At 44.6% G+C, this 16,623-nt stretch overlaps 2 protein-coding genes and 1 long non-coding RNA gene across 3 annotated transcripts in view; 2 read left to right on the top strand and 1 right to left on the bottom strand.

Moving 5' to 3' along the window:
• Positions 1-243: 243 nt before the first annotated feature.
• The window catches only part of TARDBP (TAR DNA binding protein), a 51,368-nt gene continuing 34,988 nt past the window's right edge, over positions 244-16,623 (bottom strand). Inside the window, exon 7 of the mRNA XM_087944450.1 lies at positions 244-707. Coding sequence (XP_087800576.1) covers positions 427-707 — 281 coding nt within the window. The 3' untranslated portion in view covers positions 244-426. The remainder of the gene's footprint in view (positions 708-16,623) is intronic.
• LOC148129409 (uncharacterized) lies at positions 7,190-9,647 on the top strand. Its single transcript, XR_015745480.1, has 2 exons — positions 7,190-7,443; positions 9,306-9,647. It is a non-coding gene; the product is annotated as an uncharacterized LOC148129409 (long non-coding RNA).
• On the top strand, positions 14,435-16,170 carry CORT (cortistatin). The gene is made up of 2 exons (XM_026684415.2): positions 14,435-14,716; positions 15,799-16,170. The coding sequence occupies exons 1-2, from the start codon at positions 14,615-14,617 to the stop codon at positions 16,021-16,023; spliced, it is 327 nt and encodes a 108-aa protein (XP_026540200.1). The 5' UTR covers positions 14,435-14,614; the 3' UTR covers positions 16,024-16,170.

The following is a 16,623-nucleotide window of genomic DNA, read 5'->3' as shown; positions in this document are numbered from 1 at the left end:
CCATTCTGCAATAGTTGAATGTTGAGATCTTGGCCTAGGCAGGCTAATTAGTACATTGTGCTGCCCCCTTTTGGATCAGACTGGAATTGAAATTCACTTTTCTAAAAACCATACCTGGGATGCTTAGTCCCAGAATTGGAAGGAATGATTGAAAGGCATCTTTTTTTTCCCCCCCACCCTCCAAAAAGACATCAGTCATTTGCATAACATCAAATTAGGGGAAAAAAAGAGAAAAAGCTAAATGCACTAACATGCTTAGTTTTTGTGTGTGCCTATTGTGCGAAATAAGACAACAGGATAATTCAGTAATCACGTTTAGCACTAGGCAAAAACAGCCTTTGGTTTGGTCGGGAATAGTGATGGAAGTGGGGGAGAGTCTTTAAGTGTGAGGCTGTGTGTTGCCGGAGAAAAGATGCATAGAGAAGGTCACTGCAGGAACATCCTATCGGGATGACTTCCCCATGGCTGAAGAAGGAGAAAGCCACCAGTGTTGTTTCCCCATCCCGCTTTTCGAAGATCACTTACGGTTCCAGTTCCTGCAAAACACACCTGGTATGATTCGGGCACGGCCTGTCTGGAGCCCAGCCAGCCTTCCATATGCTCCCACTGACCCTTCTGGACTCCTCTCGACTTTCTTTTCTGGACCATACCAAAGGGGAGCGAGACCCCTCGAGTTGCTTGCAGTGCAATTCCTTCATGGATTGGACCTGTTTAAAGAGAGAGCGCTAGGATGAACGTACAGAAAAAAAAAAAAAGGCTCATGGGTTTCCATTGTAACGTGGAATTGATCTCCATTGTTGCTTTTAGCTTCCGCTGCCTCAAGAGAGATGTTCTTAGCTTGGCAACTTGTGGATACAGTCTTAATGCTAACACAGTAGGAACTTTTATTATTATTATTATTTTTTCTTAATGGTCAGAATCTCAAAAGCCTCTGCACCAGTGGTGGTATGCTACCGGTTTGTACTGGTTCAGCTGAACCGGTAGTAAAAAAAAAAAAGGCGCCGAAGATCAGCTGAGAGAATAAAGAAAAGCGCAGGATCGGCCTCCCCACCTGCCTTTGTTCTTTTCTTTATCCCCTCAGGTGATTGGCGCTGCAGACCTCAGCTGGTGTGGGGAAAGCTGTGCGCGCAAGTTAAAGGGCGTGTACGTTAGGGGCGCGCACACATGCGTGCATGATCACCAAACCGGTAGTGGAACCGTTAGGATCCCACTGCTGCTATGCACTAGAGCAGTGCTTTTCAACCGTACCACGGGTAGTACCATACTTTGGCAGTGGTAACACAACAAGCATAGCAGGGAGAGGTAGGGATGGAGCCGAAGAACACAACACAAGGCCACCACACCCAGAGAGAGATCTTGACCTTAGAATCCATTCTTCATGGATCAAGGAACAAGCTGCTAGGTTCGTGGCGATCCCTTCCGTGGAGCACCTTCTCGAGAACATTACGGCCTCAAGAGTCAAGGCAGAGGAGGAGGCTGGGTGTCCCTTCCTTGCCTTGGGACATTACCTCATTTCTGCCTCGTGCAAGGACGTGCCTTGGTTGGTCAGAGCTTCTGGTCTTGGTCAACTTGAGAGGCAATGGCTAGGAAAAGGGACAAGGTAGAACCTTCCTCTCTAACAGCCCGTTCCTTCCTGGAACGTCCTGATCTGGACCGCTCTCTTCAGTGAGAAAGCATGCACAGGGGCGGCTGTCTAAGAGCTGTCAGCGGACCTGGGGGCTGGGAGATGAACCCAAAGAGACCAACTCAAAGAAGAACCTTTGTTTTTATGCCATTTTTTGCGTAATCATAGAAGCTTAATGGAGCAAAGCAAGAATATACTGAATATACTGAATACACTGAAGCTAGTCTGCCTCGCAGCTTCTCTCTCGCAGCTTCCCGAAATTGATCCATCATGCCAATGGTGGGCAGGTTTGTTGCGGTGCTTCTGCTGACCTGGAGTATGTGTGCAGCTGCTCTGTCGGGGGAAGAAAACTTTTCTGCACAGACCAGCAAGGTAAGGGGTTTTTTGGGGGGTGGGGAATAAATTGACATTCCTCTGATATCGGTGAAAAGGGGGGGGGCTTTTTAAGGAAAGCGGGCTTTAAAAAGAATAATGGAATAGTCAGTGCTTCTGGCTGGAGGGACATCGGGGCATGAAAAAGATTTTATTTTTTTTCATAATAAGGGGCGTGCATTAGGCGGTCCCCGTGAAGGAATCCGAGACAAAGAAAGACATATTGTGGGGAGGGGGGAGATAACTGATCAGAAAGCAGAGACCCTTAAGATAAGCTTTTAGTTTAATTTTCCATGGAGAATTGCAAAGTGAAGAAAAGGTAAGAGAATTTTAAAGAATAACAATGGCAGCTTTTAAGAGTTCTCTCAAAAGCCAGATTCCCGGAGCTCCCCTCACCCCACCCCCACTTAAAAGAAAACTTCTTTCTTGCAAGGATGAAAAAAATATATATCTCACTGTCCCTTCTCTGCTTTTCTCTCCCTCTCTCCTGCCTCCATCGCGACCATAAGGAGCAATGGAAAGCTCAGGAAATCCTCGTTCTGAAAATGCTCGCAGGAGTCGACGCAGATCGCAAGGCAGCGGCTTTCGCCAATTTCCAAAATCCTCTAAAAAGAAAGCGGGAGGAAGATCCCTTGATTCTGGTGCACTCACCACACCCCAGCCCTCCAGACCGCAAACCTCCCAACCCCCCGTGTACAAAGTTCTTTTGGAAAACCTACGCTGAGTGCTAACAAACCCTCCAAGGCCTTGCGGGCATCCGGAACTGTTCTCGCTGTATATGTTGGGCCAGAAGAAAAAATAAATCACCGCCTGCGTGGTTCCTGCCCGGTCAGATGAGCCTCGATCTGCAGACAGGGTGGTGGGTGGGGAGGGGGCTTTCTCATCCCATTTTGCAACCTAAGTAAGCCGACGCTTACTGATTTTGTGATTATTTAATTGACAAATAAAGCATGGCCTGAGGACACTGGGCTGCACAGTCTTATGTTTATTTTCACCAAACCGGTAGTGGAACAATCAGGATCCCACTGCTGCTATGCACTAGAGCAGTGCTTTTCAACGTACCACGGGTAGTACCATACTTTGGCAGGCGGTAACACAACAAGCGTAGCAGGGAGAGGTAGGGATGGAGATGAAGAGGGAGCAGTGCCACACAGGCCTGTATAAAAACAAAGGAAAGGAATGGTCTTCAGCTGGAATCGGACTTAATTCTACCAGTAAGCCCTCTCCAGCCACGAGGGCTAAGATTAATGCCAGAGAAGCAGGCACAAGTTTCCCGTTAAAAGTGGGGGGTACTTTTATCACTTTTTTTTCCTTTTTTGGTCACCAATTTTTTGACACCTTGCAAGATATTGCCATGTCCTGAAAGCAGTACAATCTGTGAAAAGATGGCAAAGCATTAGGGCAGACTGGCTGCAAGGGGTCCAGAGATTTCCTAGCGGAATCCTTCTCAGTTCTAGAATAGCTGAGAGAAGATTTGCGTTGCTATCGACCAAATTACGCTTTGCAAGTCCAGATCAAAGCGTTAAGTGATCTACTTTTAGAGAGACATGGGTGATCCGTACATCCTTACACTCAGCTGGTGGGGGAAATTGTTCCTTTCCAAGGGAGCGGGGAGAACAGCCTTCCAGATGAATTAGCCTGGAGTTAACTCCACCCCCAGCCTCGCCGAGGGAGAAGGATGTTATGGGTTCTAATTCACAGATTTTTCCCACCCTGCAGCAAACCCAAGAAAGAGCCGATGGGTGACTCGGTCCTCAAGATGGCCAAGAACTGGGGATTCCTCCTCTGAGGTTGATCTCCAAACCCATTCTCCCAATGCTCAAGGAAGGATGGCAGCTAGCTACCGCCAAGGGGGGTCCAGAGAGCAAATCGCACGGAACGGAAAGAATGGCAAATATGATTGTTTCTTAATGCTCTACAAGAATGATAGCCTATGGCACCAAGTGTTCCTGATAGAAACCGGGTAGGGGGTCTAGCACTTAGTTTTGCATTAGGGGGAAGAAAAGACATAAAACAGCCACCCAGAAGAAGCCGCTGTTCTACATCGCTCCGTTCTGAAATCTGGAGAACAGCCATGAAACTCTTGGCTTGGGGGGCTTTGACCCTTCTCCTCCTGACCTTGGCTGGGGGAGCTGTTGATCTTACTCACTTAAGTAGAAGTCTAAGTAGAAGAAATACTCTAAGTAGAAGAAATACACATTCTTCTGGGACGCAGTGACTCTGACTGGGGAGGAGGGAGGCTCTGCGTCACTCACAAACACTGGGAACTCAGTTAGATTTTAAGGGGGGGGGAAAATGGGGCAAAGAAATCCTACTGGGCTCAATTTGGACCAAGGCCCTCCCCGCTGAGCATTGCAGCTCAATGGTAACGACATCACTGGCCTGGAAAAAGTCAAGGAATGGAAACAGTGAAAGGCCTGTTTCTGCCCCCATCCACTGAGGAAACAGATCAGGTGCTCCTGAAACCACATTTAGTCTCACACAGTGGTGGTTTTCAAATAATCTTACCACTGGTTCGCTAAAGATGTGAGGGTGCGCGCATGTGGTGGCTTTCGCATGCACACACGGCTCCTGCGCATGTGTGCACACATACAGCTTCCACCCATGAGCACGGCTTCACCGTGTGGCACGGCTTCACCACGCAGCACAGCTTTCGCGTACGCGCGTGGCTTCCACCGCGCGGCAAACTTGACCGAGCAGCCTTTTGGGGCCTGGAAATTCTCTGTTTAACCCTGTGAACGGGTGCCTTGGAAATTCAGAGTTAGTTTTACCTCGCCAGTCCTACGCTATGTATTCAATAAACGGTAAGCCTTTCAGAACTGAAATGATCCTGGCACGCAACCTGGATGTTGACACCACCACCATGCCAAAGGCATACCTAGAACTCTTCAAAAACTCCAAAAACGCCAACCCGCATTTCCAGGTGCAGCCAGGTCTCAAGAGTTGACGCCAGGCCTCTCCTAACATCAACAACTACATAGCAGATTGGTCTGTATTTAAATACAGGGCTGGAAACTTGGAACCGTACTGAGGGGTTAAATTTGGTGCCACCAGAGGATTGGAGGCCAGAACCATCAGAGTAAGCAGGTCACCATTGTTTCTTTTTCTATATTCTTCATCACCTATTTGCAAGAATTTTGCCAGGCTAACTGCAATCTCTTGGGAACGGGCAGATAAGGCGTCAAGAGTCTGGCCTCTCTGCCCTTCCACCCATGAACCCAACTCCAAGCTAGATCCTCTCTTGAGGTCAGGAAAAGAATATGTTAGTCCTGGAGATTTCTCGGTGCCTCTCAACGTAGTACCAAGCCAGAGCTGCCCCAGGGGCTTTGAACACCCCAACCTGGTCCGAAAGCGTGGCTCATAGCTGCTGCTGTGCACAGCACCACACAAGGCCACCACACCCAGAAAGAGATCTTGACCTTAGAACCCATTCTTCATGGATCAAGGAACAAGCTGCTAGGTTCGTGGCGATCCCTTCCGTGGAGCACCTTCTCGAGAACATTACGGCCTCAAGAGTCAAGGCAGAAGAGGAGGCTGGGCATCCCTTCCTTGCCTTGGGACATTACCTCATTTCTGCCTCGTGCAAGGACATGCCTTGGTTGGTCAGAGCTTCTGGTCTTGGTCCACTTGAGAGGCAATGGCTAGGAAAAGGGACAAGGTAGAACCTTCCTCTCTAACAGCCCGTTCCTTCCTGGGACGTCCTGATCTGGACCGCTCTCTTCAGTGAGAAATCATGCACAGGGGCGGCTGTCTAAGAGCTGTCAGTGGACCTGGGGGCTGGGAGATGAACCCAAAGAAGAACCTTTGTTTTGACGCCATTTTTTTGCTTCTTCAACTGAATCATGGATGCTTAATGGACCAAAGCAAGAATTAACAGCCTGTATTTAAAGAGGAAGAAGTCACCTGGAACACAATCGTGACTAAAAAAAAAAGTATGATCATTATTATGTTCTTTCTTTCTTTCTTTTTTTTATAAATAAATTTTATTAATTTTACAATGAAAACAAACCAACAACACATACACAAATGAAAGAAAAGAAAGAAAAAAAAGAAGAAAGAAAGAAAGGAAAATAGACAGAAAGAATAGAAAGCAATTAAAAACATTAAAAACATCAATAAACCTTAGTTCTTCCCTTCCAGAAAAGAAAGTTTTAGTTATGTTTTATTTTGAACAAGCAAAGTGGGTGGGGTTTTTTTCCCCCACCGGTTTTACTTTGCAGTAAAGTACTTAACTACGTACTCAAGTTCTTGAGGTAACGATCAGAATATTTCAAAGAGAAATGGAAACATGTTGAAAGGTTTTCAAATTTTAGGATTGTAAAAGGGTAATACCTTCTTTTTCCTATTAATAGGGTGCAAATCTTTGGAATTTGTTGGTCAAATTCCTCAGAACCTGCTTTCCCCATAGGGCCTGGACAGAGGCCATTAAATGGTTATATTCTGTATATATATTTGCACTCTCCCATGTAATTTTGTTATTACTGGTAATCCTTGCTTAACTACAATCATTGGGTCTGGCTCTAACTAACTGACTCAGTCATAAAACATGAGCTGCAGTGGCGCAGTGGTTAGAGTGGAGTACTGCAGGCTACTTCTGCTGACTGCCGGCTGCCTGCAATTTGGCAGATTGAATCTCACCAGGCTCAAGGTTGGACTCAGCCTTCCGTCCTTCCGAGGTGGGTAAAATGAGGACCCAGATTGTTGGAGGCAAGAGGCTGACTCTGTAAACCGCTTAGAGAGGGCTGGAAAGCACTGTGAAGCGCTATATAAGTCTAAGGGCTATTGCTATTGCAACGAGGTCACGTGACTGCTATCATGAATGACAGCAGAGGTGGCAATCCCAGGTGCCATCTTTAAGCAACCCCTGCACAGTTGCAGCACCCACTGGTCATCCAATCCCCATTCGTGACCCCCTTCTTCTGTTCGGTGGGAAGGGAGTCAAAACCAGTTTCCGGGGGTGGAGGAGCAGAGTTGAGGGTTCAAACAAGACATCTCCCGTTGTCCTTACTGGGCAAGTCGTACCCAGATATTCCTTTCGTCATGATTGTTTCTACATTTCCTCAACTGTTCCTAGAAGGCCGCCAGGTGGACTCATTATGGAGCAGGTCATGGAATGCAGGTCACCCAATGGTCCATAAAACAAGCTCAGCGAGTACCCAAATCTGTATTCCCAAATTTGTATTTGCACTTGGTTCTAGTCCAGGAAGAGGTGGAGGGTCGGTTAACTGAGCGTAGTCAAGACTACATAAGGAGCGGCCCTTGCCCCCTGCACCAGTTCTGCTTGCGTCGGCTTTTTCCACTCACCTGAGAGATTCCAGATCTTTCTCGTTGCCATGAAGTTACTGCCTCTCCTCCTAGGAGTGATATTCCTGGTTCTGATTAAGGAAACTGAGGAGGCAGAGGGCAAATCCAAGGGACATTTTCCCAATGAAGAAGGCGAAACTGAGGTAGGTAAATGGACTGACATTTCAAGTAGTCCTTTGTTTAGTGACTGTTCAAAGTTACAACGGCACTGAAAAAAAAGTGTCTGGTGGCTATTTTTCACACTTATGACCACTGCAGCATCCCCGTGGTGACATGTTCAACATATGGATACTTGGCAACGAACGTATGTTAGTAATATATGATGGTTGCAATGTCCTGTGGTCATCTCTTGCAACCTTCTGACAAGCCAAGCCAATGGGGAAAACATATATTCACTTAAACAACCACGTTACTCATTTAACAACTGCCACGATTCGCTTAGCAAATGTGGCAAGAAAAGTTGTAAAATGGGAGAAAACTCACTTAACAAAGCACATTTGGGGCTCGGTTGTGGTCGTAAGTTGAGGAATATCTCTATTCTTTCTTCGTTGAGTTCATGGGACTATTTCACTGTTGTAAGCCAACATTTAAAACCTAAGTTGGTCATAATGCAGATCTAGAAGAAGCAGTCCTTTGAATTCCCATCCCATCAAGATCTCTCATCAAAGTCCTGTTGTTTATTTGTTTATTTGTTAGTTGCATGCTTAGGATTGACTTTAGCATCCTTTCTGCACAGACCTTTCTAACACATTGGTAAAACACCCCATCGAAGGCATTAACCAGGGTTTGCACTCATATACACGGTGCAGCAATAAAGTCAGAATTTGAAAAACATATCACGATCCATAAAACCTCACAGGGCTAATTTAATTCCAAACAGTTCAGGTTTAATTTAGCAAAGAGAGCAAGGAGAACTGAAAATCTTCCTAGGCTGAGGGGACACTTTTCACAAGAGAACTTCCTTTCCAGGCTGGGCCCCTCAACTTCCCTAATCTATAAAAAGCGAAACATCACTCACGTATCATCACAAAATCTCCAGAACTGTAAAGCTTACAAACTTGAAATTTGGCACGTTATGTTCCTCTTGGCTTCTAGGGACTCACTAAGGAAGGATTTTTCCAAATGACCATCAGAGCCATTAATTTTTCGTATATTATTATTATTAACACGCTCTGATGCTAAGGAGTTCTACTCCCCCTCCCCACCTGAAAAGAAATCTGTGCCAAATGCAAAACACAAGCAGAGGAGCGGAGATTCAGTTTCAGTTTCAGAGCACCAAGCAGCTTTAAGGACAGAACAGTTGAGCTAAGCCACGCCCTGGCTCCTTGCTGTCTCCTTCTTGCTCACACAGCAAATACTCTTTCAGTTTCCAAACAGCCCTCAACTCTCTCACACACTGACCGGACGTTAGCCAGATGAATACGATGGATGCTGGTAGGCAGAGGCAGAATTTTTCCCCCCCTTATTTTCCTCCCCAAAAACTAACCCCGACCACATAGTTTCATAGCGAAGCATAGGTATCGAGCTAGTGGTCCATAAAACCTCACAGGGCTAATTTAATTCCAGGCAATGAGGTCAGAACTGAAAATCCTACCAGGCTGAGGTCATCTTTTACAAAAGAACTTCCTTTCCAGGCTGGGCCCCTCAACTTCCCTAATGGAATAATAATATCCAGGGCCATCTCCTGCCTAGAAATACAAGGAAATTATATCAGGATGGTCAAAGACATCAGTAAAACTTAGTTCTTTCCTTCCAGAAAAATAAAAAAAATATTTCTTTTTTTTTTTCTCTTTATTTTGAAGAAGTAAAGTGGGCGGGTTTTTTTTTCCTATCTGTTTTACATTGACGCGAAAAGATGTGACTTCATGACATGCTCACGTTCTTGAGGTAATAATGCTCAGTATACTTCAAAGAGAGAAATCTAGCAGGAAAGTTAACCTGAAAGATTTTGAAATTTGAGAAGGCTGCATTATAAAAAATTTAACACCTGCTTTTTTCCTATTAGGAGCCGAGCTTCACCGCCAAACTAAAGGAACTTGGGAAAGATATTAAGGAGTACGTTAAATCTACAGCTCATAAACTTGTGGACTGGGCTGCAAACAAACTAAAACCGAAAACTTAACCAGTAAAATGTGCAGATCAGCCTGACGATGGGATGTAGAATGCGGCCTTTCCCACTCCCGGCTCTTCTGATGAAATGGAAAGTGAAATGCCAGCTTTGTTTTCCCACACGATCTGGGGGTCTTAAAGGAGGAAAACAAGACCCCACCCCTGCCCTTTTTGTGCGATTTCCTTAACAGGGGGGAAAAAAAACCCCACCATAAAGCATGCTTGGTAGAATCTTAAAGTGTCGATGTTGTCTTTTCATTGCTTTTCTTTTCTTTTCTTTTTTTCTTATTTCATTCTCTTGGGTTGTTTCTGCCTTCAGTGTCAGCTGACCGGAGTCATTTGGAATGAAATGGCCTCTAAATTGTGAAGGGGGAAATGACACCCCATCCCCACCCCTGCTGGCCTCCCAGAAGGCCTTAAAACCTACACAGACACACAGACACACAAACACACACAGACAGAGACATGTATGCTCTCCCCTGTAATTCTGTTATTAGGAATAGCCCTTAGACTTATATATTGTTTCACAGTGCTTCACAGACCTCCCTAAGCTGTTTTACGGAGTCGGCCTCTTGCCCCCAACAATCTGGGTCCTCATTTTACCCACCTCGGAAGGATGGAAGGCTGAGTCAACCTTGAGCCGGTCAGGATCGAACTGCTGGCAGTCGGCAGAATTATCCTGCAATACCACATTTTAACCACTGGGCCACCATGGCTCTTAACCCTAGCACTTAGACTTGTAGGCTGCATCACAGACCTCTCTAAGCAGTTTACAGCCTCTGGCCCCCAACAATCTGGGTCCTCGTTTTACCAACCTTAGAAGGATGGAAGGCTGAGTCAACTTTGAGCCAGTCAGGATTGAACTTCTGACTGTGGGTAGAGTTAGCTGCAATACTGCATTCTAACCACAGGGAGGGAGGGAGGGAGGGAAGGTAGGAAGGAAGATAGCAATAGCACTTAGACTTCATAGTGCTTTACAGCCCCCTCTAAGCATTTTACATAGTCAGTCTATTGCACCCAACAATCTGGGTCCTCATTTTACCGACCTCAGAAGGATGGAAGGCTGAGTCAACCTTGAGCCGGTCAGGATTGAACTGCTGGCAGTGGGCAGTCAGTCTGCAATATTTCATTCTAACCACTGCACCACCATGGCTCTTAACTATTTATTATAATTATTAGTACTATTATAAGTAATCCTCACTGAACTATGGTAATTGGGACTGGCCCTCACTAAATCACATGACTGAGCGATAGGACAGCCGACGTGGCAGTCCCAGTTGTCATTGTTAGGCAAATCCTGTACAAGCGCACTACCCCCGTGGCCATGTGATTGCCATTAATTGTGTCCTGCTGGGTTCCCTGTTTCCTTTGTTTGTTGGAACTTGGCAGCGAAGGTTGGAAATGGAAGGAAAAGAAGCATTAAACCTTATAATCTCCCATCCACACCTTCTGCCATAGCATGTCTGGCCATGTCTGCACACACCCGTTGCCATTGGCAATGACACCTGCAAGTAAAGAAATGCTTAGGATCAGATAGAATTAGGTGTTTATTCAAAAAGAAGGCTAAGTCGTAAGATTTTGGCTAAGCGAACTAGGTATGTTTTGCCTAATGAAGAGAAGGCCCAGCGGAGACATGATGGCAGTCTTCCACTATTTGAATAGCTTTCACAGGGAAAATTTGTCAATTTATTCTCTATAGCCGCAGAGGGCAGGAGAAGAAACAGTGGAGGAATTTCTTGACAGTCAGAAGTATTAATCAAGGGACTAGCTTGCCTGTTGGAGTTGTACGTGCTGCATCGTTGAAGGCGTTCAAGAAAAAATTGGACAACCATTTCTCCAGAATAGTACCAGGAAGGGGTCAAGCTATTTTCTAAAGCGCCTGTAGGCCAGACAAGGAATAATGGATGGAAACTGAACAAGGAGAGATTCAACCCGGAAATAAGGAGAAACTTTCTGACAGTGAGAATAATCAACCCAGGGAACAGAAGTTGCCCTCGGAAGTTGTGGGAGCTTCATCACTTGAGACTTTCAAGAAGAGACTGGACTGCCATTTGTCAGAAATGGTGTAGGGTCTCCTGCTTGGGTGGGGGGTTGGACTAGATGACCTACAAGGTCCCTTCCAGCCCTATGACTCTATGGTTGCACAAAAATCTGGCAGTTCAGCCAGGTTCCTTCTCCCTTCTTGGGATAAATGTCTCTGTCCAGGGTGCTGAAAGGCACTCGCCATCCACAATGGCATCTTGAGGAGCGCCAGATGGCTTTCACAATGGAGAATCTATCCACCAGTGTCAATCGCACAATTGTTATTAGTTGATTGTATCCTAATTGTCCTCTAATGTTGTAACATTTCCTCACAGAGGAGGTTTCTACTTCCTCCCAGTAATTTTCTCTGAATTTCTCTTGTTCTACATAAAGAAACCAAATACAGAATTAGGGGACTGGAGGCTAAAAGAATATAAAGAATAGTTGCTGGAATTGGGCATGTCTACTTAAATAAAAAGAAGGACTAGGGGAGACATGATAGAAGTGTTCCAATATCTCAGGGGCTGCCCCAAAGAAGAGGGAGTCAAGCTATTCTCCAAAGCACCTGAGGGCAGGACAAGAAGCAACAGGTGGAAACTCATCAAGGAGAGAAGCAACTTAGAACTAAGGAGAAATTTCGTGACAGTGAGAACAATTGATCAGTGGAAGGACTTGCCACCAGAAGTTGTGAATGCTCCAACACTGGAGGTTTTTTACAAAGAGATTGGTCAGCCATTTGTTTGAAAAGCTATAGAGTTTCTTGCCTGAGCAGGGGGTTGGACTAGAAGACCTCTAAGATCCCTTCCAACTCTGTTATTCTACATTCTAACTTAAAAAAACTGCAGTGATTTACTTAACAACTGTAGCAAAAAAGGTTGTAAAATGGGGGCAAAATTGACTTAACAACAGAAAGTTAAGGCTCAATTAAGTTCATAAGTTGAGAAGTACTTGCAATATCTATAGCCACATATCAGGGTTGAGTGCATGCATGCAAGTTTCACTTCTTATCTTCTACAGAGGCATCTTACATAATTTCCCTTCCTGGGCTTTCAGTTATTGGTTATTTCTAATTTTTATCCTGCAATTCAAAAGAATAGGGTTCTTGAAAACTGCCTTTAATGGGCCAATTCAATTTTCATGGATATGTTCTTCCAAGGAACATTACAGCACTGGGCTTAGCTTTGCAGGGTATGTTTTATTCTGAACAAGGGTAACAAGAGACCTTTTATCGGCAAAGGGGGATGTTGTTCTAAAAACCTCTCCTACCCAAAGAGAAGCCGATCAGGAAACCATGATAGTTAGTTTGTTCACCAAACAAGGCAGATGTCTAAAGCTGTCAAATGTCAGCAGTAGATTAACTAACTAAAAACTTCAGCATATTTACTGGGTGAGGTAAATGAAGAAGAGAAGAAAAGAAAAAATATTTCATCATTCTGATCCATGTCTGTAGAGATGCTTCATCATCTAGGTCATGGCTGTCCCAACTGCTTTTTTCAGGAGGCAACTGGACTTTCTTTCTTTCTTTTTTTCTGTGAAGACGTTTTGCTTCTCATCCAAGAAGCTTCTTCGGCTCTGACAGGATAGTGGGGAAGTGTTAGATAGTGTCAGAGCTGTAGAATGGAATGGAATGGAATGGAATGGAATGGAATAGGCTAGAATAGAATAAGAATAAGAATAAGAATAAGAATAAGAATAAGAATAAGAATAAGAATAGAATAGAATAGAATAGAATAGAATAGAATAGAAGAAAGAGAATAGAATAGAAGAAAGAGAATAGAATAGAATAGGAGAAAGAGAATAGAATAGAATAGAATAGAATAGAATAGAATAGAATAGAATAGAAGAAAGAGAATAGAATAGAATAGAATAGAATAGAAGAAATAGAATAGAATAGAACAGAATACCTTTATTGTCATTGCATTCCACGAATACAATGAAATTTGAAAGCTACTCCAGCAGTGTCCCAAACACATCACAGTCACACTACAGAGTATTTAATAACAACAACAACAACAATAATAATAAACCCAGTCTAAAACCTATCTAAAACATTTAGTAAGTTAAATAGTTTAAAAATGCTACTATAAAGAAGCTTCTTGGATGAGAAGCGAAACGTCTTCTAAAGTAAAACAAGAAAGGCTAGTTGCCTCTTGAAAAAAGCACCTTTGGGACCATTCTAATCAGTGCTTATGGCCTCTGATCAGATTTTACACAGTTTCCCCGTCAGCCATTCATTCTTTGATAAAACCATCCTCTCAAGGAGGAGGGAAATTCAGACGATTCCACAAATTCTGGTCTCTTGGGGTAGAATTGAACCCCACCAGGAAGGAAAATTGCATTTCAGAGGAGGGAAAAAGTCTTCTTCGAACATCAGCACCTCTTTGTTTCGCAAGTTTCGTTGTTTCTGAACACACGGGATTATGCGTGCTATCAATGCCCTGTGTTTTATTTTTTTAAAAATTCTGCTTTCGCTTCTGTTATTTGCTGGACTTAAGCCTGGAGTGGGGAGAAAAATCTACAAAACTCAGCTTTTTGTCAAGGAAATTTAAATGGCATTTAATTCCGTTGTACGAGGTGCGATGACAATAAGCTAAATTAAATTAAACTTAAAAAAAGTATACAATAGAATACTTTATTGGCCAAGTGTGATTGGACACACAAGGAATTTGTCTTGGTATTTGGAATTTGTCTCTCAGTACACATAAAAGAAAAGATACCAGAAGAGAATCATAAAGCACGATACTTAATGATAGTCATAGGGTACAAATAAGCAATCAGAGAATGGAAGGAGACTGGCCACCTTTACAGAAATGTTTCTTTATTCAGCTCTGGGATTTTTTTCTCAATTTCCAGATGTAAGAATATGGGGGAAGGGGGGAAATCTGTCTAATTTCAACCATCATCATCATTTGGTGGAATTATCTCCTGCCTACCCGTTTGTGCTGTTATGTCACAAGTATCCCCTGGGGTCGGTCCTGCTCCTGGATTCTCATTCCTCAAACAGCTGATGCTGACACTTGTCTCCAATCTCATTGGCTTGGGAGAGAGTTTTTCCCAGATCCCGTCACCTGGCACAGCTCAGGGAGGGTTTTTATAAAAGGAGAGGCGGCAACCGGGGCAGAATATACTGAAGCTAGTCTGCCTCGCAGCTTCTCTCTCGCAGCTTCCCGAAATTGATCCATCATGCCAATGGTGGGCAGGTTTGTTGCGGTGCTTCTGCTGACCTGGAGTATGTGTGCAGCTGCTCTGCCGGGGGAAGAAAACTTTTCTGCACAGACCAGCAAGGTAAGGTTTTTTTGGGGGTGGGGAATAAATTGACATTCCCCTGATATTGGAGAAAAGGGGGTTTTTTTAAGGAAAGCGGGCTTTACAAAGAATAATGGAATAGTCAGTGCTTCTGGCTGGAGGGACATCGGAGCATGAAAAATATTTTTTTTTTCATAATAAGGGGTGTGCATTAGGCGGTCCCCGTGAAGGAATCAGAGACGAAGAAAGACAAACTTTTCGTTGGAAACAGAAGGAGGGTGGATTGCAAATGGGGGAGGTTTCTTCCAGTTTCTGGAAAGGGAGGCTTTTCCAAGTTCTCTCTCTGCAGAAAGAATTTCCTGGAATTTCCTGGATTTCCGCCCATGTGGGTTCAAATCAGATCCAGCAGTGTTTAGCTTTCCAAGCTACGCTCAGACAACGAATAGAATTCCCTTGGGAGGATGAAGTCCCTTGCGAACGCCGTGGACCTGTTAATTTCTACTGTGCTTTCCTTATTACAGCTAGTCCTCGACTTACAACAGTTCGTTTAGTGGCCCTTTTGAAGTAACGACGGCACTGAAAAAACCTGACTTTAGGACGGTTTTTCAGACTTACGATCTTAGTATAACCCTACGTTCCTGAGATCAAAATTCAGACCCTTGGCAATTGACTCATATTTATGACCGTTGCTGCGTCCTGTGGGGTCATTTTTGGCGACCTTCTGAGGAGCGATGTCAGCAGGGAAGCCAGAAATAAGGTCTTGAAGTGGGGTGAAACTGACTCAGCCCTCAAACTGACTTAACCATGTTTCGCTTAGCCATCAAAATTTTGGGCTTCACTGGGATTGTAAGTCATGGGCTACCTGTATAAATAGGAAGGGGGGGTCTGTCTTGAAAATCTAAAATTGGATGTGATTTACCTGTATAAATAGGAAAGGGGGTCTGTCTTGAAAATCTAAAATTGGATGTGATTATCACAATCTCTATGTGAATTCCCCTGGGTTTCCCCTCACCCCCCCCCCCTTAAAAGAAAATTTCTTTCTTGCAAGGATGAAAAAAAAAATCTCACTGTCCCTTATCTGCTTTTCTCTCCCTTTCTCCTGCCTCCTTCACGACCATAAGGAGCAATCCAAAGCTCAGAAAATCCTCGTTCTGAAAATGCTAGCAGGGCTCCTAAACGGAGTCGACGCAGATCACGAGGCAGCGGCTTTCGCCGATTTCCAAGATCCTCTAGAAAGAAAGCTGGAGGAAGAGCCCTTGATGCTGGGGCACTCACCACACCTCCGCCCTCGAGACCGCAAAACTCCGTGTAAAAACTTCTTTTGGAAAACCTTCACTGCCTGCTAACAAACCCTCCAAGGCCTTGCGGGCATCCGGAGCTGTTCTCGCTGTATATGTTGGGCCAGAAGAAAAAATAAATCACCGCCTGTGTGGTTCCTGCCCGATCAGATGAGCCTCCATCTGCAGGCAGGGTGGTGGGTGGGGAGGGGGCTTTCTCATCCCATTTTGCAACCTAAGTAAGCCGACGCCTCTTTGCCAAACGCTGCAAGTTGGATGGGAGGGTTGAAGGCGAAGGACTGGGTCAGTTTGCTGCGAATCACTTCCCACTCCCTGAGTCTTGCTAAGCTGTGGCCAGCGATCTCTTTGCCTTTTGTGGTGTTTCCCCTTTTCTCGTTTTCTGGCTTTTCTCCTTTTCCTCATCAAAGCACAAACTCTGATTTTGTGATTATTTAATTGACAAATAAAGCATGGCCTGAGGACATTGGGCTGCACAGTCTTATGTTTATTTTCCGGTCTCTCTCTTTCTGTCTCTCTCTCTCTCTCTCTTTCTTTCCCATCTCTCTCTTTCTCGTTCTCTGTTTCTCATTTTCTCTCTCATCCTCTTTTTCTTTCTTTCTCTCATTCTCTCTGTTTCTCATTCTCTTTCTTTCTCATTCTGTTTCTCAT

The sequence above is a fragment of the Notechis scutatus genome, chromosome 16, assembly GCF_049901735.1.
Source record: "Notechis scutatus isolate UNSWTSFEM ecotype Mainland chromosome 16, rNotScu1.2, whole genome shotgun sequence".
NCBI lineage: Eukaryota > Metazoa > Chordata > Lepidosauria > Squamata > Elapidae > Notechis > Notechis scutatus.
The sequence above is the reverse complement of the archived record's forward strand: the minus strand, read 5'-3'. Positions and strand labels throughout refer to the sequence as shown.

What these genes read in the sequence shown, in the direction of transcription:
- CORT (XM_026684415.2), top strand. Translation starts at nt 14,615, where the DNA reads ATGCCAATGGTGGGCAGGTTTGTTGCGGTGCTTCTGCTGACCTGGAGT. An exon ending in TTTCTGCACAGACCAGCAAG is followed by an intron (nt 14,717 to 15,798) that starts GTAAGGTTTTTT and finishes CACGACCATAAG; the next exon opens with GAGCAATCCAAAGCTCAGAA.